Here is a 27538-nt window from a genome sequence, read left to right as displayed (position 1 = left end):
GTAAAAGCTAAAGTTAGAGGGACACTTGAAATTAAGCTCATTGCAACAATATCAATTAAATTTAGTTTTAGGTACTGTCTTTGCCCCTTAATCTTGCCAACTTTTGTGATTTTACAATCACTTTCTTAGTTATAAAAAATATTTGTCTTTTCCCTCTTGCTGTGCAAAAGGCATTCACAAACAACTGGGGACATTGACTACATACAGAATGTGGTCAAATGCATGAAGTAATCAAACTGAAAAATTTTTTACACCAAACTTTTGGTGTCAGTTTTCAAAAGCGCTCAGTGTTGGCCTAATTGCTCCAACAGATGTCAATGGGAGTTTTACTACTAGTTTCAACAGGAACAGAGTTAGGCCAATGCTGAGTAATTTTGAAAATCCCACCCCTTGTCTCTCAGCTCTTTTAGCTATAGTAACCTTATATGTTCCTTGTAATCCAAAGCAGGAAAATAGATGTGTAAATTCTAAATTGGTATGTCTTGAAAACGTGCAGCTAATACAGTGGACTCTGCTCCCATAGACTTTGCAAGCACTGTAACATTAAACAATGATTATTTTCTCTCTACTACTACTATGTCCAATGTCATTATAAATTTGTCTGGTGAAAGTTCATCCTATGAATAAACCTAGCCTCTGAAACAAGAATTTTCCCATCACCACCAAGGTACTTTTGGCCTCTCCTCCTTCAGCTGGACAAATTAACAGAAATACAGAAGTTCTGGAAAAATAACTAGCAACAAATGCTATTTACAGAAATGCTAAATGTGACTGATTTTTTCTTTAAAATTTCTTTTTGTTATGTGCTTGTATGGCTCCCAGCGCTACAAGCTACACCCGATGAGGAGGTGGTTTATGTGCAGCGCTGGGAGAGCTCTCTCCCAGCACTGGCGCTGTGACCACACTCGCACTTCAAAAGTTCAAGTGTAGCCATAGCCTAGGATGTCCACATGCTACTGCAATACAAATAAATGACACATTTATATAATAACAGGAGGTTCCTATCAGAGCACTCTAGGTAACCCTACAAACACTTAAAAATGCAATAAATCAAAGAAGAAACACCAGTCCCATAATCATATACATAATATTAAATAACCAAGCAGCACACAAAGAAATCAAATACCCCATTTTTGAAACAAGGCTGATTATGGCACATGTTGACTGCATGTCCACTCTAACCCTTACCCATAACTGAGATAGTTTTGTCTAAAATTAGACCAACTTGGTGAGGCATGAGTGAGGGAGGCATTCCAACTACTGATTTGACAAGGAAGGTGATAGTTACAGATGAGCAAACCAGTTCAAATAAAATGAGTAATGGCTTCAAACTTGAAATGCCTCTGTATTTCCAAGTTTTGACCAAGACAAGAATATAAAATGAGGAGAGCATTTCTCTTCGTATTTCAAACATGGTCAAGCCAAGAAGTATTGGAAATCTTTTGATAAAATCTATTTTGAACTGATCAAAGATCACTCGTTAAGCATCTCGACTTTTGGATGCTTATCTAAATTGAACCCGCCTCTAAATCTTTTATAAATCACCCATCTCTAATTCCGTCAACAAATTACTGACTCATTCTTTAAAATATCTTTGGAGGGCTCCCAAAATGTGTGCGCTTTTGGTTAAGAACAAACTCCTGTATCTCTGCTGATCATAATATGGCGTGTCAGTTGATTAACTTAAGATGGGCTAAAGGGCAGCATGAACGTGCATCTCCATTTGAGAGAGAGAGGAGAGAGCACGTGCATCCATAGCACAATTAAGAAGTATTTCCATTCTCCCCTTTGTAATCTCCTCTCATGTTTTACTCTCTCCCACAGAGGCCATAATGCTAGAAACTGATGAGTCAGTTCTTGAACAACTGTTAGTCAATTCTGAGAAATCAGCTTGGACGAAACATTCATATGACACCTTTTCCAGGTAGCTATTTGTCCGCAATAGGTGGGGGTGTAAGGGATGACTCATTATGCAGTATGACACTTGTCTCAGTAATATACAGTACTAAGTAACAATCTTTGAATAAGCTTGCAGACATACTTATGAGTCAAATGTGTGGAAAAAATAGTTACCCACCTTTTATAACTGTTGTTCTTCAAGATGTGTTGTTCATGTCCATTCCATTCTCGGTGTATGCGCACTCACGGGTGCAGTCGTTGGAGATTTTTGCCTTAGCGGTATCTGTAGGGTCAGCTATGGTACCCCCTTGAGTGCTGCGTCCATGCACTGGTATTTCAGGCGTTGCTGGCCCTATACCCTCTCAGTTCCTTCTTGGCCTTCTTCTTTGGTACCGGTGACAAGGAATGGTTCAGAATAGAACTCAGTGCCGGGGGTGCACTTTGCTCCAATGCTGAAGTGCTCGGCAAATCATGCCGAAATGGCTCAGAGGCCGGGTGGAGGGCAGACTCAATCAGGAGGGCCCTAAGTCAAATGTCCCACTCCCTCTGCATGCAGGGCCAAAAGCTTTTGCAGATATGGCCCTTATCTTTTATGTGTGCTCCCCTAAGCACTTGAGACAGCTGCCATGGGGGTCACTAATAGGGACTAGCCTGTTACAGTCTGTGCAGGGCTTGAACCCCAGAGATCTGGGCATGCCCTGTCAGGGGCAAAGTCCCTGTTGGGACTAACTACTAACAACTAAACACTGAACAGATACTTAGCACTAACTACTGAAGAATCAACTATACACAAGGTCTTAAGGCACAAAGTCCAAAGGAGGAAAAAACCGCTGGCCCTTGCTAAGCAAAGGAAGGTGCGCCAACTAACCACCATGGATGATAAGATGGAACTGAGAGGGCCCAGGGCCAGTGGCGCCTGATATACCAGTGCACGAGCATGGCACTCAAGGGGGTGCCACAGCTGGCCCTATGGATACCACCACGGCAAAAATATCCGATGACCGCACACGTGGGCATATGCACACCTAGAATGGAATCAACATAAGCAAGCCCTCAAAGAAGAATGACGTTTACTATAAATAATGTTTAGAAATATAAAGAGACACTTTGGGAAGAAAATTTAAAAATACATTTGAGCAATTCATTTTAAGTATTATATATTAAATATTGGCTGAATTAGGAATAGTAGCCAAACATTTTAGAAAACAGGTGTAACATATTGGGTAGAAGTACCAGGCACCAAAAGTTATGTACTGTAGCATTCGGTCCAACTCTTCTACCTTAATTTCTTTTAAATATCAAAAGAACTATCACTGTGAAAACTATACAAGTGATAGCTATTTCTATTTGAATTACATCTCTTAAAATGTTACAAAAAGCCCTATGCAAAATAAGCAGTGGCCCCCCACAAAGTTGATCAAGGGAGTATAGAAAACAGAAGGACTACATTATTATTATTACATTTTCACAGTGGTTTTTAGTTTCAACCATTAACAATTAGTTACATTTAGCAAACATACTCTGCTAAACCACTTCCTTTAAAGCATGCATGATACAGCTTAAATGGCGTTACTTGTATAAAAATGTTTTCTGGTTTAGCTAACCACACTTTTCTTTATTTTAGAAGTAACCAATATAACTTCTGAACAATATTCATTTAATAGATTTGATTGTGCTTTGCAACAACCAACATCTAAAACACTCAACAGAACAGTTAATATTTACTTTAGCGATTTTAACTACTTTAACAATTATTTATATCCAAAGTTATTTCTTACCTTTAAATCATATTTTCTATAAACAGACAAACGATGGCTGAACACATTTCTTGTTACAATCATATATATCTCAACTCCATCAACAGTAAGCCGATACATGCCAAAAAACTGGGGAAGAAGTGTAATCCCATGACACTCCACAATATACTGCAAAGAACAGAAGAAAAAAAAAAGAAAGAAAACTTTTTAAAAACTCAGATCCAGAGAGACAAATACATTTACAGCAGGTATGTTGTGGGTGGATACACAAACCATTGAAAAAACAAGTCTCCATACACACTGCATCTACACAAAAACCACTGTCATAGGCAAACCTTTAAAAAGTTATTATACTTGTAGACCAGTGTCAAAAACAAAATCCTTTTTATATTAACAGCATTCCTTATAACATTCAGTTTCCTTGGCTTTTCAGAATAGGGTAGACTCTCTTTGTGTTAGTTGACAGCACTGTATGTTTTATTAGTCCAAAATCAGCACAATTTGATCTCACACAAAGGAGAAATTGTCCTTTCAAACACTACCCCACTTTGTTTTATTCTCTGTTGTACTGCATTTTGCCTTTAGTCTGTAGATACTTTGGTACAATTTTTCCAATACTTGTTTAGCATAGTGTATGCTTATAGTGTACGTAAAAAACAAATAGTATCTGTCAATTCTTTGTGCTAGTTCCCATGTTAAATCGGCACCTCAGGATTACACAATCCACTTCTAGCAGGCAGAAAAAAAAATGTAGAATACATGTGTTTTTTATTTAGAGAACATTTCATCTCCCCATGTTCCTTCACAGATGGGATATTACCCCTGAAGAGAATCTGTCACCCTACAGACACAGGGTGCTTCACCACAGTTCTGATATCACCTGCCTTCCAACTAGTAATTAAGAATATTGTAGAAACAGTATTCAAGGAAGCATAAAAATACAGAACTCATCAAGAAAAAGAAGTTATTTAAGAAGGAATGATAATTTATTGTGAAAATATATTATCAAGTATCCAAACTAGAGTAATCTGAACATGAATTCAAATACCTTTCTCCTATTGCCTAGAAAAAAGATATGAAGAAAGTTAGGCCAGTCTGTATGAGACAAAAGAAAAGGAAAAGGAAATGATAGTGTTTCTCTATCTTATTCCCATATAAGTCTCAGAGGGGCCTAAACAAAAAAAAAATCCTTATAAATGGGGAACCAAAATGCTACCAGAAGCTTCTACTAAAAGCAGAAACAGGTACAGATGAGTAGTGGTCAGTGAAAGCTAAAGCCTCTGCTTTTTGCAACAAAATAATCATCGCGGTCAGAGTACGATCTTTTGAAATGTAGTTGATTTTACACCAAGTTTCTGTGACTATGTCTACACTATCAAGTTTACAGCTGTACCGATGCAGTTGTGCTGCAGTAAGAACGCTCATATAGCTGCTTTACACCAATGGGAGAGAGTTCTACTGTCAACCACTTCAAAGAGCGGCGGCGGCGGCAGCTATGTCAGTGGCAGAAGCTCTCCCACCAACATAGCGCTGTGCACACTACGCCAGTGAAACTTACGTCGCTCAAGGGTGTGTTTTTTCACATCCCTGAGCAATATAAGTTTTGCCAACATAAGTGATAGCGTAGACAGACTAAAACATAGCAGTTTAAGCCATTTGACAATTCTCAAATTCAGACTACAATTAGATTTGAAATTATGTTAGCATATTTCTAATAAGAAGCACATTTAAGTGCAGTTTTCTAGGAAAGTTCTTATCAGATTTCAAATCAACAAGGCCACACAGATTGGTGTCTCTCTAGTGGAGCTCTGAAGATTTCCCAATTCCTGAGTGCTCTGCTAAAATCTAGGGAATTCTCTCACTCATTCTCCCTAACTTGATATTAGGTTTTGGAGACACTAAAGAAAGAAATTCTGTTTACATTAAAATTTTAGTTAACTCTCAAAATGATCCTGAAAACAATCATGTCCGGCAAAAACTGAAGGAAAATAGGTAAACAGCAAAGCTGGAAACTTACTATGAGCTGAACAAATTATGACTAAGAAACTGAATCACTTTACGTGCCAAACAGTAAAAAGAGACTGAAGATAAAAGCTCAAAAGATGATTTAATCAGTGCACAGTGTCTAATATCTCATTCTGCATCCATTTGATCAAAGGTCCTGAGTTATAGAGGAAAAATTGTTGATTACAGGATTGTCATTAGTCTTGTAAGCATGCTACACCTATTACTGGGCATATCACTCATTTTAGCCACAAATATATACACACAAACCTGGTATTATCTTCCAGATTTTAGCACCACAAGTCAACATCAGAAATACCAAAATTGAGGTAATAGAAAACTTTAGCATATTTAAAAGTCAAGTCCCCATTATCAAGCAGCATCTTCTATTACTGTGTTATGTTCATCATTATGTGCCCAATATATATTGCAAAGGCTAATGTCATATATTTGTGCTTTAGCAGGTTGGGAGGTGTGCTCATAAAAACAATTTTCCAGATTAGGGGTCGACATCCTTTCAGAAGTGGTGCGCTAAGTCTTCATTTATTCACTCTAATGTAAGGTCTCGCATGCCAGTCATACATTAACATTTTTTGAAGGTCTCTTTCTATAAGTCTATAATATATAACTAAATTATTGTTGTATGTAAAGTAAATAAGGGTTTTAAAATGTAATTTTAAACAAAGCTTCTTAAACATTAAAATGCGGAGCCCCTCCGTACTGGTGGCCAGGACCCGGGCAGCGTGAATGCCACTGAAAATCAGCTCACATGCCGCCTTTGGTATGTGTACCATAGGTTGCCTACCCCTGTTCTAGATGCTGCCTCCACTGGGATGATTGTTTTCCATGATGACCCTGAAAACGAAACATCCACTTGCAGAAGACTTTCTGTGCTGGAGAAACTGTTCATTGACTGTTCAACTGTTTAAAGTCAGACTGGTCAATCCATCTAAAGTACTTACGGCCCATATTACTATGGTATCTGAGAGCTTGCGTGGTAGGGAAGTGCTATTATCCACAGTTTACAGACAGAGAACTGAGAATAACAGACTATATTCACAAAGCTATTTAGGCACCAATGATGTTATCAAAATACCTGTTCAGCTGCCGCCTATCTCTGAAGACACCTAAGTTTCTGCTGATAAACTCCCCGAGGCACCCAAGTTTCCACTGATGGGCATGCACAAAACTGCTTAAGTGCTGACTGTGCAGAGCATGCCCCAGTACTGGTGGGATTCTCAGATCGGTGAAATGCCCAGTTTATCTCACATGTGTGACGTGATCCTATAGGCATATGCTGAGCAGGCCTAATCCATATGCAAGACAACAAGGGACTATTTAGGGCACACTGCCTAGCAAATGTCCCAAAATAGCTCTGTTGTTAAAGCATTCACCTAAGATGTGGAGCACCCAGGTTTAAATCCCTACTCTGCCTAATTTGGAGCAGGGACTTGAACCCAGGTCAACCATATCATGGTGAGTTCCCTAACTGGGCTACTGAGTCAACCTCTCACTTTTGTTCTCTCTCTGACCAAATAAATACATATTTAATTATTTATAGAAAGTGTAACTGCTTCAGTAGAAGAGACTGAGAAAGACTGCCCACAAATATCCAGTAGTCTGGTAGTTATGCTATTCAGCTGGACTGTGGGAAATCTGGATTCAAGCCTCTGCTCCAAATCAGGTGGAGATTTGAAAACAGGTCTCCCCACTGCCCAGGTGAGTGCCATAACCCCATTGGTGCAATGGGGTCTTTCTCCCATGTAGTCTGAGCTTCTGTATAACACAGGCCACTGAACTTCCCACTAATAATTCCTCTGGATAAATTTTAGAAAAACATCCAATCTTGATTTTTAAGTGTCACTGCCAGCAATGGAGAATCCACCATGACTCTTAAATTGTTCTAATGGTTATTTTCAAGAGCTGTCGTGGATTTTCCATCACTGGCAATCTTTAAATTAAGCATAGATGATTTCTATAAAAGATGCACTGTAGGAATTATTTTGTGGAAGATCTATAGCCTGTGTTATGCAAGAGGTCAGATTAGATCATCACAATGCTCTCTGGTCTTGGAATCTATTGAAAGGGCTGACCTGACTTAGGTACCTAAATCCAGGAAAGGGTTAACAGTTGTGTATCCCAAGTGGTGATCAGTACCTTCCTCCAGCCTGGAGTTAGGGGCTTAACTTCCTGGGAGAGGCTGAGCCTAGATCTCACCCCTTCCCTCAGCATTTCCTACTGGCTAGCTTAGGCAGCTCTCCATTCAGCTTCCCAACTTCTGTGAATCCTTTTTGAAATCTAACTTTCTCCATACAATGTATGGAGAGCACAGGTGCCTAGCTCAGGGCTGTCAATTCTACTGGAAGGCAGGGTACCCAGGAATCAGGTGTTGCAGCACCTAATCCCTTTGTGTACCTAGCCCTAAGTGATTTGCCCAAGGTCATACAAGAAGTCCATGGTAGAACAGGGAATTGAACCTGGGTATCTGGAGTCCCAGGCTACTCCTCTAACCACTGGAAAATCCTTTTTCTTCTAGTTGTTAGGGCATGGTTTGAGAGTCAAGAGACCTGTGTTCATGCCCAGCTCTGTTACTTGCTGAGTGACCTGAACAAGTCACTTCTCTGTGCCTTAGCAACCCCATCTGTAAAATAATCTGTTAACACTGCATACATGCAAAGTAGTCACAGTAGGTATAAAACCAACTCTGGTCCACTTCCTGAAACTCATATCTCATGTAGCAGGATATAAATGAATCTTTTCTTATGGGATTATGTAAGAGGAGAACAGAGTGAGACTTGATTTACATCCTACCGGATTATAAAGTTAAAGCTAGCTATTTGTTAGTACATTTCAGACAAAGTAACTAGTTTTGACTCTACCAACAGAATTCTTTATATTAGCACCTTCCCCTAGCATAGCTCAAAGGACTCTAGGAAGATTAAAGAGGTACTTAGCCATGCCACTGCTGAGTTTTAAGAGGCTCTCTTAAAAGCAGAACCTGCTCCATAACTCTTTCTTTCCTACTTGTTGCTGACTGACTGTGGAGACTTGTGCAACTGCCACTTGATAAAATACTACTAAATTACCCCAAACTTTCAATTATAGCATTTCTTATCTAGATGGAGAGAGACAAAGGGAGAAATGCCACTTGCAGCCATAATCTAGGAGGTTGGTTTAGAACTTCCTACCTTTGAAACTATCAATCCCTCATTTCTGAATCACAGAGGAGACAAAGAGAGTCATCTGTTTGGGTGGGAGCCCAGCAGGACTTGCATTGGTGGCTGTGGTTGGCAGATTTTCTATTTGTCCTTCTTGATATAAATGAAGTAACAAATTAGTCAACTCAAGTGCTTTTTAGGAAAGTTTTCCTGAAGTTACCCACTCAGAGCTGGGATAAAAGTGAGCCTAAAAAATAAGCCAGTATATGCTTAGCAGGACTGCTTAATTTCAGTGTAACAGAAGACCTTCACTCCTTTAATGATAAACGCTAATTCTTTTTTAAAGAACATTAACAAAATTCCATCAAGTAGTCTTGCTAAAATATTTATAATACTTGGCTAATAATACAATTACAAGTCCTTATGTGTATTAAATCCATTTTCTTACATGGATGTTGCATGAAACAAACAAACAATCTACTATCCATTTTTCTTATTACTTTGGATATATGATTTTTCTCCTAGATTTTCTTCACAGCACAAGGGTTGTATTACATTTAACAAAATAAAGTACCATCAACATATGGGCACATTTGGCCTGCTGTGCATCCAAATATAGTTTTAAATAAGCAATTATATTACCTTTTTCTTGAACACAAATCTTAAAGGTGAAATGAATCGCAAACGTTTGTGATCTTAAATTCTCCTTTCTGTGCTATATAAAATAAGTCTCAAAGTTCTTCTCAATCCAAAATCTTTCTCTGCCTCTGTCATAAACAGATAGTAGGAGTTAATAGAACAGAAGTACTTTATATCTCTTTTGCCTGGAAAGGGTTAACAAAATCAGTGAGCCTGGCTGTCACCTGACCAGAGGACCAATCAGGGGACAGGATACTTTCAAATCTTGAGGGAGGGAAGTTTGTGTGTGTGCTGTTAGATTTTGGTGGTTGTTCACTCTGGGGGCTCAGAGGGACAAGACGTTTAACCAGGTTTCTCTCCAATCTCTCCGATACAGGCTCTTATAAGTTCAGAATAGTGAGTACTAGGTAGATAAAGCGAGTTAGGCTTATGTTTGTTTTCTTTATTTGCAAATGTGTATTTGGCTGGAAGGAGTTCAAATTTGTATTTTGCTGAAAGGATTTTAATTTGTACTTGTATACTTAGGCTGGGAGGGTATTCCCAGTGTCTATAGCTGAAAGACCCTGTAACATATTCCATCTTAAATTTACAAAGATAATTTTTACTGTTTTTTTTCTCTCTTTAATTAAAAGCTTTTCTTGTTTAAGAACTTGATTGTTTTTTTATTCTGGTGAGACCCCAGGGGACTGGATCTGGATTCACCAGGGAATTGGTGGGGAGAAAGGAGGGAAGGGGGAGAGAAAGGTTAATTTTCTCTCTGTGTTCGGATTACTTTCTCTCTCAGGGAGAGTCTGGGAGGGGGAGAGAGGAGGGGGGAAGGTGCATTTTCCTCTCTGTTTAAGATTCAAGGAGTCTGAATTACAGTGATCTTCCAGGGTAACCCAGGGAGGGGAAGCCTGGGAGAGGCAACGGCGGGGGAAAGGGTTTACTTTCCTTGTGGTAAGATCCAGAGGGTCTGGGTCATGAGGTTCCCCAGGCAAGGTCTTGGGGCAACCAGAGTGTACCAGGCACTGGAATTCCTGGTTGGTGGCAGCGCTACAAGTACTAAGCTGGTAATTGAGCTTAGAGGAATTCATGCTGGTATCCCATCTTTTGGACGCTAAGGTTCAGAGTGGGGGTTTATACCATGACAGGCTCTTTTTGCATTAGGAAAAAAAAAAAAAAAAAAAGAGATCCTGGCTCTCACCCTTCTTGCAAGATGAGCTCTTAGGCGGACTAGAGTGGTGACACAGGATATATAATTGCAGTGGTGACACAGGAAGAATAAATTGGGCCCTTTCCAGATCTTTTCTGATATATAAAGAATGCCTCAAAAAAAATTTTTTTCTGCTGGAAGACTTTGGCAAAACCAGCCTGATGATATCACAGGTGGTTGAATTTTAATCTCTCAGTGCCTGAATGGAGAAGAGCTGTTGACAGTCTAAGATTCGACATCTCTTTCTCACTTAATTATGTACTCTGCAAATGCTAATTCTGAATGTACTCTATATTTTCTATCTCTACCTTATTATCCCTTTAAAATAATTAAATTTACAAAAAGGCTGTCAGCAAAGTAGCAAGAGCTATAGTAGTCTTATATTATACATTTCTTAAATGGCAATAGCACAGATTAAAGCAGCCACAGGAGGAGAGAGGGAGATGTAAATTGACTAGTGATATAACTTCAAAAATATTTTGAAGACGTTAAAGAAGCAACATTAGACACTGCTCCTTTGCGCTCATTTTTCACTTTCATTTCCTGTTCCTAGATAGCAAAAAACAGCTCACTGTATTGGGGGGAAAACAGGTTAAAAAATCCTAATCTTGGAAAATTTAGATCAGAGAATTATGTTACAACAAATTACTGTTTCTAAATTAAAGAAAAAAAGAACCTTACATAGGTTTACACCAGGAATAGACAACCTATGGCATGGGTGCCGAAGGCGGCACGTGAGCTGATTTTCAGTGGCACTCACGCTGCCTGGGTCCTGGACACCGGTCCGGAGAACTCTGCATTTTATTTAATTTTAAATGAAACTTCTTAAACATTTTAAAAACCTAACTTACTTTAAATACAACAATAGTTTAATTATATATTACAGACTTATAGAAAGAGACCTTCTAAGAACGTTAAAATGTATTACTGGCACGTGAAACCTTAAATTAGAGTGAATGAATGAAGGCTCGCACACCACTTCTGAAAGGTTGCCGACCCCTGGTTTACACATTTGCTCAGGATAGAGTCGAGTGCTATTCTTTTATCAAGCCCTAGTGTGATGGAATTTATTCCAGTGATGAACTATTTAACAGGAAAATTATCTGATGGGCATGTAGCTGACCCAGTGAAGGGATTCATTAGCTGAATTACAAGACAAACACAGAAAGCAATGAAAAGTTATAAATGCAAGAGATATCTGCTATTCATCATGGGTCTTGTAAAAGCTGTGAAAGACATCTCACTGCTCAATCATTTGAGATTTAAATGAAATTGCACTCATTTAGCTCAATTTTTCATGAACAGTTCTGAGGCACAAGTCCATGACTCTCAGTTCTAGAGCCTCAGGAGAACACAATATTTAGTTTTACGCATCAATTTGAAAGTCTGGCTAGAGGACCACCAACTTTTGCGTCTGTCCAGGACTCAGATCTGACAGCAGGAGCCTGCACCCTAACATAAAACACCGATTTCTGAAAATAATCTGCAGGTTTAATACCTCTCAGATGTACAACATTCGGGGTAAATATTTAACAACTACAGGTAAAATCCTGGTCCCGTGGAAGTTAATGGGAGTTTAGCCATTGACTTCAATGGGCCAGGAAAGAATCTTAAGTATTTAAACTAAATGAAATAACATAATAGATGTTAACTGTTCATAATTTTAGTGTAAGCACAAAGGCCCACATTATGTGTGGAAAACACCCTGTGCAACCTCATGATTTGCATGGAGTTCAGTCAGCACAGAATTGGGCCCAAAGTCTTTTCTCCACTCCATGCAAAATCCCCCACAATGGTCTTTCATGGAAGAACACCTATGAAACTTTTCCCCTTGCAAGATTATAAACACACAGAGAATCACACCAATATTCTAAAGAATTCAAGATTCTTGACTTAAATTTTGAATATAAGTAACTCAGCACATTGTATTCCTCATTTTGCTATTTTGCTCCAAAATTTACCCCATCTTCTCTGCGCTTCTCCAGTAAGTTGGTTACTCCCTCAAGAACTACCCATCTTGGGTCTGTTGAATAGTGGGGTAATGTACTCTACAGGGAGTGACTTCTAAAGTGCACTAACATGTTGTACGTTAACTGGTCAAAACAGATGCTATAAGTACACTCAATGTTCCCTAGTATGCTTTAATGTAGTGCCGTTTGAAATAGCACTACATTAAGCGAATTAATGAATTTTTAGTGAGCACCAGCAGGGTCTACACTGACTAATTCATGTGCAACACACAGTGCACTTTAGAAATCACACACTGTAGTGCACATTAAATCCTCACTGTGTTGACAAGCCCTTAGAGTGATATCAGAATATCCTTTCGAGCACTTACAGTAGGACAAACAAAAATCAAGCACAATTTTGATTGAAGAATTCTCTTTTCTTTTCTAGCCTCTTATTTTACAAGTGGCTTATCCAGATTCCTTGGCTGCTAATTATCATCATCCTCTGGTTGAAAATTTTTCTTCATCTCCAGTTTCCCTCATCTGTGCTAAAAAATTCCTCCTCCATCACAACCAGCAATGGCTCTCAACCTTGGACTCAAAACCTCGATTCCACCTCCCACACAATGAATCCATGCTAGCTCCTGAATTCCACACAGTCTTGCACCACGCTCTCATGTGGTGTGTCTTCTCTCCCCTATTTTCTGTGCATTTTCTTTCACCTACCTTTCTATCATCTTTTTTCTTTTCTGACCTCTGTCTGACTTTGTGCATTTTTCTGCCTTTATTTTCTATTGTTTTTTGCTGTTACTTTTTATCTGGTTTCTTTGTTCTCCATCTCCTTCCACCCACCTCCAGTCTTCTCCATTCTTCAATACCTCTGCTAACTGGGCATTCTCCCTCCCTGTCCACTGCACTGCACAGTGCTGGTCACTACAGGCTGTCTGTTGCCATAGAGACATCAGGCAGTGTAGCCGGTACCACTGGTTACCTGGGGAAAGGGAGAAAATATGCAGTCAGCAGGGGCAGCTACTCATGATGAGGCCAGAAGGGTGGGTATACCATAGAGTAATCTTGTGCCCCTTAATCACAGAGGCTTGGAATCCTTATCCATAAGATATTTTATCTGCTTCTTGTGCTCTGCGCTGGCTTCCAAGTTTTTGTCATAGTGACTTCACTGACGCCTCCTCCACTCTTAGCACTAGCTGTCCTTAGGTGCCTTCATGGACCTCATTTTATAGAAAATCTCTAGGTACAAGCAGTGCTAGTTCACCTGATGCACTCCAGTGTTACTCCTGACCTACTTCTGCAATTATGTCATCATTCCAGACCTTCATTCACCCTCATCGAACCTGAGTGTTTATCACTTCTACACCACTGGCTGGCAGCAATTTAATCTTTGAAGTAATCCTGGTACATCTGGAGGATGATGTTGTCTGGGCTCAGTCAGATTTAAAAAACTGGCTCTGGTAGGTCAACTGCTAGCAATTTATTCCACTTGACACTGTCTGTCTGCCCTTGGAAACTATGGTCATTGCTATATCACTTGATAAATCCAGCTAACTGCTCCCTCTCTCAATCTCACAGAATTTAAAATGCTGCAATCAACTCCAAGTCTCTCTTCTAGTTACTGAGCCATCCCTTTTTATGTCATCACAATGCTTCCAGAAGCTTCTCAAGTGTTCTTCTAGCCTTCCTTCCTAGTCAGGCAACCTACAGTCACATTCTCATGTAACATTTTTTCCTCCTTGTACTTTTTATTCCTGTGTTGACTTTTGAATGAGCCTCAGGGATCATTCTGAATCTATGCACTGAGCTAGTTAATGACTCACACTATGCACAAGTTTAACAAACTTAAAAAAAAAAAAAGAGATTCTATGCTAATACATTCAGTTAGAACTTGACCGTCTTTTGTTCTGTGTGCCTACAGAACCTAGCACAATAGGATCATACTCCATAACTAGGGCTCCTAGGTGCTACAGTAATACAAATAAACTATTGTTTTTCAGTACCCATGTACCAGTGTGTGACAATATAATGTGGATAAAGGAGTGGAAAGTATGCTTACAACATGTGGGTGACATTTAGAGCTGGGAGGGGTCACAAGCACTTTGGAGGACAGGATCAGAATTCCAAATGACCTCGACAAATTGGCGAATTGGGCTGAATTCAACAACATGAAATTAAACAACAACAAATGCTATGTACTATCGTTAAGAATAAACAGTTACCTAGCTTTCGTAACTGTTGTTCTTTGAGATGTGTTGCTCATGTCCATTGCATTCAAGGGGAGTATGCACCCACGTGCACAGCTGTCGGAGATTTTTGCATTAGTGGTATCTGTAGGGCTGGCTGTAGCACTCCCTGCAGTTCTGCACTCATGTGCTGGTATATGAGGCACCGCCAACCCTACACCTTCTCAGCTCCTTCTTGCTGAAAACTCTGACAGAGGAGTAGGAGGATGGGTAATGGAGTGGACATGAGCAACACATCTCAAAGAACAAGTTACAAAAAGGTAGGTAACCTTTTTTCTTCTTCGAGTGCTCACTCGTGTCGATTTCATTCTAAGTGACTTGGAAGCAGTATCCTTAGAGATGGGCTCAGAGTTCACAGTCTAGCGGCTTGCAATACCGCTCTACCGAAGCCAGCATTGTCCCAGGCCTGCTGGGTAAGTGCATAATAGGACATGAACGTGTGGATGGACAACCAGGTGGCCACTCTACAGATGTCCTGGGATAGGCACTCGAGCTAGGAAAGCTCCTGAAGAGGTTTGTGCCCTGGTTGAGTGGGCAGTGACAATCACTGAAGATGGCACCATTGCCTGATCATAGCAACAGTGAATGCAGCTAGTGATCCATGAATAAATTCTTTGAGCAGATACTGGATAACCTTTCGTCCTGTTGGCCACCGTGACGACCAACTGGATCAACTTGCGGAATAGCTTGGTCCCTTCAATGTAGAAGACTAACACTCTCCTGATGTCTAGGGAACACAAAAGACGGTTACTCACCTTTGTAACTGTTGTTCTTCGAGATGTGTTGCTCATATCCATTCCAGTTAGGTGTGTGCGCGCCGCGTGCACGTTCGGAGAAACTTTTACCCTAGCAACACTCGGCGGGTCGGCTGGGCGCCCCCTGGAGTGGTGTCGCTATGGCGCCGGATATATACCCCAGCCGACCTGGCCATCCTTCAGTTAGTTCTTGCTGGCTACTCCGACAGTGGGGAAGGAGGGTGGGTTTGGAATGGATATGAGCAACACATCTCGAAGAACAACAGTTACAAAGGTGAGTAACCGTCTTTTCTTCTTCGAGTGATTGCTCATATCCATTCCAGTTAGGTGATTCCCAAGCCTTACCTAGGCGGAGGGGTCGGAGTGAGATGTGGCAGTATGTAGAACCGCTGCGACAAAGGCTGCGTCATCTCTAGATTGCTGGACCAGTGCGTAGTTAAGGTGTGGACCGATGACCAGGTCGCTGCACGGCATATCTCCTGGATAGGCACGTGCGCCAGGAAGAAGGGTGATGACGCTTGAGCTCTGGTAGAGTGCGCTGTGAGGTGGCCCGAAGGGACATGAGCTAGGTCATAGCATGTGCGGATGCATGCAGTCACTCAGGAGGAGATTCTCTAGGAGGAGACTGGCAGACCTTTCATCCGTTCCGCGACTGCCACAAACAGCTGGGGAGACTTCCGGAAGGGCTTCGTCTGCTCAATATGGAAAGCGAGAGCTCTGCGTACATCTAAGGAGTGTAGCTGCTGCTCCTGCCAAGAAAAGTGGGGCTTCGGAAAGAAGACCGGGAGGAAGATGTCCTGGTTGGTATGGAAGGCAGACACAACCTTAGGGAGGAACGCCGGATGAGGTCGCAGTTGTACCTTGTCTTTATGAAAAACAGTGTAGGGCGGGTCCACCGTGAGAGCTCTCAGCTCAGAGACCCGCCTGGCCGATGTAATGGCCACCAGGAAGACTGTTTTCCACGACAGGTACAGGAGCGAGCAAGTCGCTAGTGGCTCAAAGGGTGGGTGCATTAGTCCGTTTAGGACCAAACTGAGATCCCAGGTAGGGGCAGGGAGATGTACAGGGGGATAGAGGCACTCTAGGCCCTTAATGAGCCGAGACACCAAGGGGTGGGAGAACACGGAGTGACCACCCTCGCCTGGCCGGAAAGTGGATATAGCCGCTAAGTGCACCTTCAGAGAGGATGTCGCCAGGCCCTGCTGCTTAAGGTACCAGAGGTAGTCTAGGACCGTGGGAATCGAGGCCTCCGAAGGAGTAATGCCGAGTTGCGCACCAGCAAGAGAAACGTTTCCACTTCGCCAAATACGTGGAGCGGGTGGAAGGCTTCCTGCTGCTGAGGAGAATATGCTGAACTGGAGCGGAACAGCACAACTCCGCTGTGTTTAGCCATGCAGGAGCCACACCGTGAGGTGGAGGGCTCGCAGGTCTGGGTGACGAAGCCTGCCGTGGTCTTGCGTGATCAGGTCTGGGAGGAGAGGGAGGGGAACTGGGATGGCCATGGGCAGATCCAGCAGGGTGGTGTATCAGTGCTGTTTGGGCCACACAGGTGCAGTCAGGATCAGATGCGCTTTGTCCCTGTGGAGCTTTAATAGGACCTTGTGCACCAGAGGAAACGGAGGGAAGGCATACAGCAGGTGGTGCCTCCACGACAGGAGGAATGCGTCTGTGATCGACCCCGGAGAGAGACTCTGAAAGGAGCAGAACTCCTGGCACTTCCTGTTCGAGCGGGAGGCGAACAGGCCTATGAGGGGAAATCTCCACCTCCGGAAGATCGAATGGATGAGGTCTGGTCTTATTGACCATTCGTGACATAGGAAGGACCGGCTGAGCCGATCCGCCAGAGCGTTCCAAACCCCCGGGAGAAAGGACGCCACTAGGTCTATCGAGTGGGCTATACAGAAGTCCCAGAGTCGAATGGCCTCTTGACATAGGGGAGACGAGCAGGTCCCCCCCTGTTTGTTGATGTAGTACATGGCCGCTGTGTTGTCCGTGAATACCGAAACACAACGGCCATGAAGATGTTGCTGGAATGCCTGGCACGCAAGGCGGACTGCTCTCAACTCCCGGACGTTTATGTGGAGTGTCAGCTCCTGGGATGACCAAAGGCCCTGGGTACGCAGGTGCCCTAGATGGGCCCCCCAACCGAGGGATGACGCATCCGTCGTTAAGGTCATCGACGGCGGCTGTGGATGGAACGGCATCCCTGCGCATACCAGGGATGGAGTTAGCCACCAATCGAGGGAGCGAAGGGGACTGGGGAGAACTGTTACCAGGATGTCTATAGGGTCCCTGCCCGGGCGGAAGACCGAATGGAGCCACGTTTGAAAGGGTCGCATGCGGAGTCTGGCATACTTGGTCACATAAGCACATGCGGCCATATGCCCCAGGAGGCCGAGGCAGGTGCGAGCTGAGGTGATTGGGGAGGCCTGTAAACCTCATATGATCGATACGATCGCTTGGAAGCGGGGCTGGGGCAAGTAGACCCTGGCTTGAGTGGCATCCAGCATTGCCCGTATGAAGTCCAGCCTTTGTGTGGGGGCCAGGGTGGATTTCTTGGTGTTGAGGAGTAGGCCTAACCGGGAGAATAGGTCCATGATTATGCCGACATACTGCCGGATCTGAGTTTGAGAGGTTCCCTTGATGAGCCAGTCGTCCAGATACGGGAACACATGTATCTGTTGCCGGCGGAGGTGGGCGGCGACAACGGCCATGCACTTCGTGAACACCTTCGGGGCCATGGAGAGGCCGAAGGGGAAGACTGTGAATTAGAAGTGCTGGTGGTTGGCCATAAAGCGAAGGTACTTCCTGTGTGGTGGAAAGATGGCAATGTGGAAGTACGCATCCTTCATGTCGAGGGCGGCATACCAGGATCCAGGGATGGGATAATCGTTCCCAGGGAGACCATGCGGAACTTCAACTTGAGCATCCATTTGTTGAGTCCTCGCAGGTCTAGGATAGGTCTGAGGCCTCCCTTGGACTTGGCAATCAGAAAATAGCTGGAGTAAAACCCCTTCCCCCTCTCGTCTAAAGGTACCTCCTCTATGGCTCCCGCGGTGAGGAGAGACTGTACCTCTTTTAAGAGGACTTGCTCATGAGAGGGGTCCCTGAAGAGGGACTGGGATGGGGGGCGGGGATGAAGCAAATTGGAGGTGGTATCCCTGCTTCACCATGTGTAGAACCCAAAGATCCGAAGTCAATTGGGACCACACCAGGAGGAAGTAGGAGAGACGATTGGAGAAGGGAGGGAAAGGATCCTGTCTTGAGACTGGTACGCCGTCCCCGGGCACACCTTCAAAAGTTGGACTTAGGTGCCTTGGAGGGCCCGTGGTTTTTGCCCCCCTGGAGACCGGACTGGTGTCTGCGGCCACCCCACCCTCGCCTTCTACTGAGGTCCTGCCTCTGCCGAGGCGTAAAGTACGGGCGGTGTGTTTGGGGTCTGAAGGGTCTACGCTGGGTTACGGGGGTATGCATTCCCAACGAGCGCATGATGACCCTATTATCCTTCAGGCTCTGCAACCTGGGATCAGTCTTCTCCGAGAACAAACCCTTGCGATCAAAAGGTAGGTCCTGGATGGTGTACTGCAGCTCAGGAGGCAGGGTAGAGACCTGGAGCCAGGAGACACGCCTCATGGTGATGCCCGAGGCCAAAGTTCTGGCCGCTGAGTCAGCCGCGTCTAGGGAGGCCTGGAGAGAGGTCCTGGCCACTTTCTTTCCTTCCTCCTGGAACGCGTTAAATTCCTGGCGTGAGTCCGGGGGTAGCAGCTCGGTAAACCTACCCACTTCTGCCCGTATGTTATAATTGTAACGGCTCAGTAGAGCCTGTTGGTTGGCCACTCGGAGCTGTAGGGCCCCCGCTGATCCATCCGCCTGGCCTCCTTGGACTTTGGGGCAGGCGCCTGCTGGCCATGTCGTTCCCTTTCGTTGACCGACTGGACAACTAAGGAGGAGGGAGGAGGATGAACGTACAAGTACTCATACCCCCGAGGGGGTACCATGTACTTTCTCTCAACTCCCTTTGCCGTCAGTGGAATGGAGGCTGGAGACTGCCAGAGGGTGTTGGCAGTAGCCTGGATAGTTTTAATAAATGGCAGTGCGACCCAGGTGGGAGCATCGGTGGTGAGGATGCTCACTACGGGGTCTTCGACTTCCGGGACTTCCTCCACTGGGAGGTTGATATTGAGAGCCACCCTGCGAAGGAGGTCCTGATGGGCCCTGAGGTCTACCGGCGGGGGCCCTGATGATGAGGTCCCTGCCACAGCCTCATCCGGTGAGGAGGAGGAGGATACCCTGGGAATGAGAGGGTCCTGGATGGCCTCTTGCTCCTGGGACGGTTCCTGCTCCAGCTGCCCCAGGGAGTCTGGAGGATGTGTCGCGTGCTCCTCTGACTCAGCCACGGGGGGGCAGGAAATAGTGGCCTCTGGTGCCTGACGTTCTGAGGCAGCAGAGTGGGTCTGGACTAGGGGAGCACCCTGGGTTTGGTGGTACGCCCAGGGTGTCCAGAAGGACCACTGTTGAGGTCCTATGTCCTGCGACCGAGAGTCCTGGAAAACTCCAATAGGTAACTCCGTATCCCGGTCCCGGTCATAATAGCTGTCCGCCTGGGAGGATACGGACGTGTGTCTGGACGGCCATGGCGGAGCAGAAAAGCCTGGAGCCGAAGTCCCGACGGATCTCGCACCCCTCAACCGTGGGGACCGGTGCCGGTACACAGAGCGGTACCGAGAACGAGACCGGGACCTGCGAGCGGACCGGTGCCGGGAGGTCGACCGCAATCTCGAGTCTCTATGCCTTGACCTGCTCCAGGAGGTACGGTGCCTGGGTCGGTGCCGGGAACTGGAGCGGTACCGTGAGTAGCAGGTTGGGGAGCAAGAGTCCGACCTGTGCCGAGAGTCCGACTGGTGCCGTGGCGAGGGATGGTGCCGGGACTGAGAGCGACGTCGAGAGTGGGAGCGACGTCTCGACCCAGAGCACCTGCGGGATTGTGATCTTGAGCTGTGTCGGTCCACTACGTTGACAGATGGCGGTCTGGTCAGGGTCGGCTTGCCCATGGACTGTAATACCCGCATCGGGTGCCGGGGGTAGGGGTGGTGCCGCCTCAATGATGGTGATCAAGTCTCTTGCCGCAGAAAATATCTCCGGGGTAGACGGCAAAGTGAGCTCTACTGTGGCAGGTGCCGGGGAGCTGTCAGGTGCCGGACGGTGCCGGTTTTGGCTGCGCCGTGGCAGGTATTGGTGCTGGGCGGTCAGACCTAGGTGCAGTCTCTGGCTGCGACACGGGTGTTGCCATCTGATCTTTCGCCGTCCTCGACCTCAGGGAGAGGGAGCGGCGTGGAGTCGATTTCGGTGCCGGCGGTGGCCGGTGCCAGGAGTCCTTAGGCGTACCGGCGACACCTGGTGCCGTAGGGGTGCCTCTGCTCAACGACTGGCTCATGCTCGAGCCGAGGGCAACGGCGTCAGGGCCGCTTCCATGAGGAGATGCTTTAACCTGATGTCCCGCTCCTTTTTAGTCCTCGGCTTAAAAGCCTTGCAAACTGGGCACTTAGCCGATAAGTGCGATTCCCCTAGGCACTTCAAACAGGAGTCGTGGGGATCTCTTGTTGGCATCGGCCTATGACAGGCCGAGCACTGCTTGAAACCCGGTGAGCCAGGTATGAGCTCCGGCACCGGGCGCGGGGAAAGGGCTACCCCCCGAACCCCGCAAACACTTACTAACAACTATAACTATGAACTATAACTAAATCTAACGAACTACATATATACAATAACTACACTATGAATATAACAACTAGAAGAGACTATGAGTAGGTAGGGAAGGTGGAGGTCAGCTAAGCCGCACTCCACTGTTCCAACGACCGACACGGGCGGTAAGAAGGAACTGAAGGGTGATCGGATCGGCTGGGGTATATATCCAGCGCCATAGCGGCGCCACTCCAGGGGGCGCCCAGCCAACCCGCCGAGTGTTGCTAGGGTAAAAGTTTCTCCAACGAACGTGCACGCGCTGCGCACACACCTAACTGGAATGGATATGAGCAATCACTCGAAGAACCACCTATGCTCCTCCTCCTCGGACTTATGGCTTTGGAAAAAAGACAGGTAAGTAAATGTCCTGGCCCTATATGAAATGGTGAGACCACCCTGGGCAAGAAAGCCGGGTGAGGCTGCAGCTGGACCTCGTCTTTGTAAAAGACCATATAGGGTAATTCCAAGGTAAATGCCCTAATCTCTGAGACCCAAAGAGCAGATGTTATTGCAATCAAGAACATGACCTTCCAGGAAAGGAGAAGGAGAGAGCAGGAAGCCAGAGTCTTGAAGGTGGGAACCCCCATGAGCCATGACAAAACAAGATTCAGGTCCCACGGAGGGATGGGGTCCCTGACGTGCGGGCAGAGGCGTTGAGGCCCTTGAGGAACCTGGCAGGCACGTCTTGGGTGAAAACTGACCTACCCTCGAGTGGCAGATGGAAGGCTGAGACAGCAGCCAAGTGGACCTTGATAGATAAAAGGGACAGTCCTTGGAGCTTGAGATGCAGAAAGTAGTCCAGGATTAAACTGCAGCAAGGCTCATTCAGGCCAAATGCTTTTATCAGAGGTCCAACAAGCAAACCGCTTCCATTTGGCCGGGTAGGTCACTCTAGTGGAGGACTTTCTACTGTCCAACAGTACCTGTTGGACACCGGCTGCACACTCCTGCTCCTCTGCATTGAATCATGCAGCAGCCAAGCTGTCAGGCACAGTGCTGCCAGGTTCAGATGCAGAAGACTGCTGTGGTTTTGGGACAGCAGGTCTGGCTGGAGAGGTAGCTGTAACGGAGCAGTCACTGAGAGGTCCAGAAGCATGCCAAACCAGTGCTGATGTGGCCAAGCAGTCTCTGTCCTGCTTGATCTTCATGAGGACTCTGTGAATTAACGAAACTGGGGGGAAGGTGTACAACAGAGCCCCCAATCATGACAGTAGAAGAGTGTCTGACAGGGAGCCTCTGTTGATCCTCCAAATTGAGCAGAAAATGGGGCATTTCCTGTTCTGCCTGGACACAAACAGGTCCACCTGGGGCGTCCCCCGTATCTGGAAGATGATGCTGACCACTTGCGGATGGAGGGATCAGTCGCGGCGAGACAAGAAGGTCCTGCTGAGGGGATCTGCCGAAGAGTGTTCCTGGCCCCAGGGAGGTGTGCAGCTAGGAAAGGGATATAGTGTTGTATACGGAAGTCCCAGAGCCTGAGGGCTTCTTGGCAAAAGGAAGACAATCTGGCTCCGCCTTGCTTGTTGACATAGAACACAGCTGCTGTATTGTCCGTCAGGACCTGGACCACCCTGCTTTCTATGTGAGGGAGGAAGGCTCGGCAGGCCCGATGAACTGCTCTGAGCTCCCTGACGTTGATATGTAGAGAGTGATCATGACTCTAGCAATGGCTTTGTGTGCTGAGGTCTCCCCACCCCAGGTCCGAGGTATCGGAGACCAGGGTCACTAATAGGGACAGAGCTGTGAAGGGAACTCTCTCTAACACCAATGCAGGATTCTGCCACCAGGTGAGTGACAACAGTACTTGGTTTGGGACCCTGACCGCCTGGTCCATGCTGTGTCTATTGGGGACATAGACCGAGGCCAGCCATGCCTGCAGGGGCCTGAGACTGAGCTGTGCATGTTGGACCATGTAAGTGCACGCTGCCATACAGCCCGAAAATCACAGGCACGTGTGAGCAGTGGTGAGAGAGTGGATTTGCATGCAGGAGATGAGGGCCACCATGGCTTTAAGGAAGGCCTGGTGCTCCTTGAAGTCGTTGGGGGAACAACACTCAAGGGGGCGCCACAGGCAGACCCATGACCAGCTTGCCCTTACCTGAGTCTGGTGCCTGCCATGGTGACTGAGGTGCCATTCAGTCTGCTTGTTCCTTAGCTGCCAGGGTTGCTTTGGGCAATGAGGGCTCTAGGAGAAGCCAGGGTCCCCTGCCACTCCCAGGAGTCGGAGGTGGATCCCTGGTTGGGCGGAGGGTCCAGACACAGCGATACCTCCGTGAATAACCATTGAGACACATAGCCTGACATACGTCCTTTGCCTAAAGCCCCTTTCCCCTCTGGTGCTGGAGGGCTCCTCTTCTTTTGATGCTTCTTAGGTACCGATGAGGGGGAATGGTGCTGGGCGGAGCGTGGGGTCCAAGCTGGAGGGCTTCAATGCAGGATGAAGCATAGCCTCCACGAGGACCATCAAGCAGATATTCCTGCTCCTTCTGGGTTCTAGTACGAACATTTTTGCAGTTTCTGCACTTGTCCTTTCTATGGGACTCCTCCATGAACTTCAAACAGCTCTCACTGGGGTCACGTATAGGCATTGGCCTGTTGCATGACGAGCCTGGAGTGAAGCTGAGAGAGCGAGGCATGCTCTGCTCCAGGGCGAAGTGCCAGATGGGACTCTGAACTACTAAACTAACCTAACACTTAACTCAGTGGTCCCCAACCTTTTCCGGGTGGCGGGCGCCGGACGACGAGCCACTAAGGACCGTGGCTGGCGGACAAGCATTTGCCAAAATGCCGCCGAGAAGCGGCAACATCAAGAGGAGTTGCCGCCGAAATGCTGCCGAAAATCAGCGGCATTTCGGTGGTGACGCCTCTTGGTGACACTGCTTTTCAGCTGCACTTCGGTGGCGACACCTCTTGATGGCGTCACTTTTCGGCGGCATTTCGACGGATGCTTGTCTGCCAGCCAATATGCAGGCACACACAGATGCCCTGGTGGGTGCCATGGCGCCCACGGGCACATTGGGGACCACTGACTTAACTTAATAGCTAACTAAGTACCTACAAAGTATATACAAAAAATATACACGATGGGCTATAAAGAACCACTAACGTTCTTGCAATGCTAGATGAGGTGCTCTGACAAACCACCATGGGCAGTAAAAAGAAACTGAGCAAGCATAGGCTCAGAATGCCTAATACACCAGTGCATAAGCACGACACTCAAGGGGGTGCCACAGGTGACCTTATAGATACTGCTAAGGCAAAAATCTCTGACAACTGTGCACGTGGGCGCACATACACCTAGAATGGAATTGACATTAGCAAGCACTAGAAGAAGAAAAAATATTAAATGCACAAGTACAAAATGGGGAATAACTGGCTAGACGGTAGTACTGCTGGAAAGGATATGGGAATTAGTGGATCACAAATCAAGTATGAGTTAATGTTGCAAAAAAGACTAATATCATTCTAGGGTGTATTAACAAACGCATTGTCTGCAAGACACAGGAACTAGTTGTCCTGGGCCCTTGGCGCACAGGTGACACCTCAGCTGCAGTACTGGGTCCAGTTTTGGGCACCACACTTTAAGATGTGGACAAACTGGAGAAACTCCAGACTCCACAAAGGAGAGCAACAAAAATGATACAAGGTTTAGAAAACCTGCCCTATGAGAAAAGGTTAAAAAAAGTGGGCGAGTTTGATCTTGAGAACCGTATGACAATAGCTAAAGAATCACAAGAGTTTTACAGTTGTCACTGCTGCTCAAATTCTTCACTTTTCATCAGGGTATTGTTTCCCTCTGAATCTCAGCTGGGACTTTACATTGCCCCCTCCCACTCTGAACACTTACATATTCCAATCTCATTTTTCCACAGAATTGTTATGCACATTTTGATTGGGGGTTTGCATTTTCCTGCAAGCTCTAAGGTCTTTTCCATACTAGAAAAATTACACAGTTTTAACTAAAATGATTAAAAAAATTATCTAGTTAAACTGGTGCAACACTCTAACTAGACAAACTAAATCAATTTAAAAATAAATATGGTTCAACTTTTCTAGAATAGATGAGGCTTAACACCTCATGGCTTCTGTAGCATCTCATGTTTTTTTAAATGCTGGAGATTTTGCTGCACCATAAGTAAACACACATTTTGTCTTTTCCCTATTCACTTGGTATTTTTTCCATTTTTAATATTAACAGATCAAATTGTATTTTTGTAGAATTATACTGTAGTGATAAATGACCATGCTGGAACCACACTGCCTCTTTTGAAAATGGATGAACTGTAGCCATCACAAGACTTCAGCTTTAATGTGCTTAGTCATGAAAGAGTGACTTCTACTGAAAATCATCAGCTCGCTACATTTTCCACAAGTACGTCTTAGTTTTCAAAAATCCTATGCCAAGGAGGTTTAAAAGAGGAGATTGCATTTACACAATGTACTATATTAAGGAACCTTTTTCTTTTGTAGCACAATATTGCAAATATGCTACTATAATTAGGAGGTGGAATTTTCAGAAGCTTCTCAAACATTTAAAATTATGACAAGCTAGAAAATTTGACATACACGTCTTGCTAAATGTACCCTCTAAAATAGTTTATCCTCACTGAAAAATAAAAACCTTATTGTTAAAATGACTCTTAAATTTAAAGTTAAAACCTAATGTCAATATAAATGTTTTCCTTTACATTTTTTTTAAATTCAGACTAAGGGCTTGTCTAGACAAACAGTTACTGTGCAGCAAGATGGACTGTACATCTACAGAACTCCAGCATGCTGCACACTAACTTTCCACCCCGACCCTGATGCATTAAAAGCTTCCTAGTATATTTGCATAATGCTCTTATTCTCCATTCTCCTGATACAAGACAGAATTTTAAATGTTGGCAGCATGCACTTACTAACTGCCACTTTAGGTGGCAAAGGCCAACACATAGCGCACGTCCAGACTAACCCGCGGCATCGGCGGGTTAAAATCGATTGCTCGGGGATCGATATATCGCGTCTAGTCTGGACGCGATGTATCGATCCCCGAGCGCGCTTACATCGATTCCAGAACTCCATCAACCCGAACGGAGTTCTGGAATCGACACGGAGAGCCGCGGACATCGATGCCGCGCCGTCCAGACGGGTGAGTACCTCGATTTTAGAAATTCGACTTCAGCTACGTTATTCCCGTAGCTGAAGTTGCGTATCTAAAATCGATTTTAATACCTAGTCTGGACGTGGCCTTAGACACCATTGAGAGTTTCAAAACTCCCTATTCAGCTGCCACCTAACCCTGCAGGTGCCTAAATCCCCCACGGCTCCTAAATTTCTACTAGTGGGTATATGCAAAACTGCCTTAAAGTCCTTATGCTGCTGAGCTTTTTGGAGCTCTAGCATGCACCTACATCCTGGCAGGATTCTTAAAATTGGATGGGTTTCTACTGGATCAGGCCTTCCACAAAAGATAACCAGTGAGGAGCAGGCTGGGAATTTTTGGGGCCAGGCTACTGGGTATTCTGAGGTGAGTCTCTCTCAGTCTCTCCTGTTGTATAAACACTTTGTATAAACAAATATTTCTTGGAGCAAGGACATTAACTCTCCAATGTCCCAGGTCAGTGCTCTCACCACTGGGCTACTGTGTTTTTTTTTGTTTGTTTTTTAAATAGGAATGAAAGCAAAGTCCCAGGCTCATCTGATGAGTTGACTAGAGGCTTCAGTAAGTCAGATTAAAGCTTCAATCACCCCTCTGTTTTTTTATAGTGACCCCTCTGGTTTTTATAGTAATTTTTCATGTAATTCTTTCAAGATTAGTTCAATGTAACCTTTTAATTGTGGATACTTGTATATAACTAGTTTCTAATATTATAACCTAATTAAATTTGATCTTTTCATCTATTTCCTGCTACTTTATGGAGAGTATTATGTAAAATAGCAGTAATAAGTTTGTAAATGGGGAAAAGTAACATGACTGGATTTGAAAAATGCTACTCAATACTGTAATAGAAATACACTATCCAGAGAGACAGCTGTGAGCCCTGGAAAATTTAAATATAAAAGGATATTAATCTGGTAGAAGTGAAAACCTACTTTTACCTTCTACATATTGGAAATATCCACCAACTTGCATTGTGTAGAAGACTGACTGGTTAGGGATTAGTGGTCATGACACACTATATGAATGTTGATTTTCCCATTGA

At 45.0% G+C, this 27538-nt stretch overlaps 1 protein-coding gene across 5 annotated transcripts in view; it reads right to left on the bottom strand.

The window, feature by feature from the left end:
- The window catches only part of PIP4K2A (phosphatidylinositol-5-phosphate 4-kinase type 2 alpha), a 236183-nt gene that overhangs the window by 53550 nt on the left and 155095 nt on the right, over positions 1-27538 (bottom strand). For all 5 annotated transcript variants that reach the window (XM_050942297.1, XM_050942294.1, XM_050942296.1 and 2 more), the window contains one exon: positions 3678-3824. In XM_050942297.1, coding sequence (XP_050798254.1) covers positions 3678-3824 — 147 coding nt within the window. The remainder of the gene's footprint in view (positions 1-3677; positions 3825-27538) is intronic.

Source organism: Gopherus flavomarginatus, chromosome 2 (genome assembly GCF_025201925.1).
Source record: "Gopherus flavomarginatus isolate rGopFla2 chromosome 2, rGopFla2.mat.asm, whole genome shotgun sequence".
Classification (NCBI taxonomy): domain Eukaryota; kingdom Metazoa; phylum Chordata; order Testudines; family Testudinidae; genus Gopherus; species Gopherus flavomarginatus.
The sequence above is the reverse complement of the archived record's forward strand: the minus strand, read 5'-3'. Positions and strand labels throughout refer to the sequence as shown.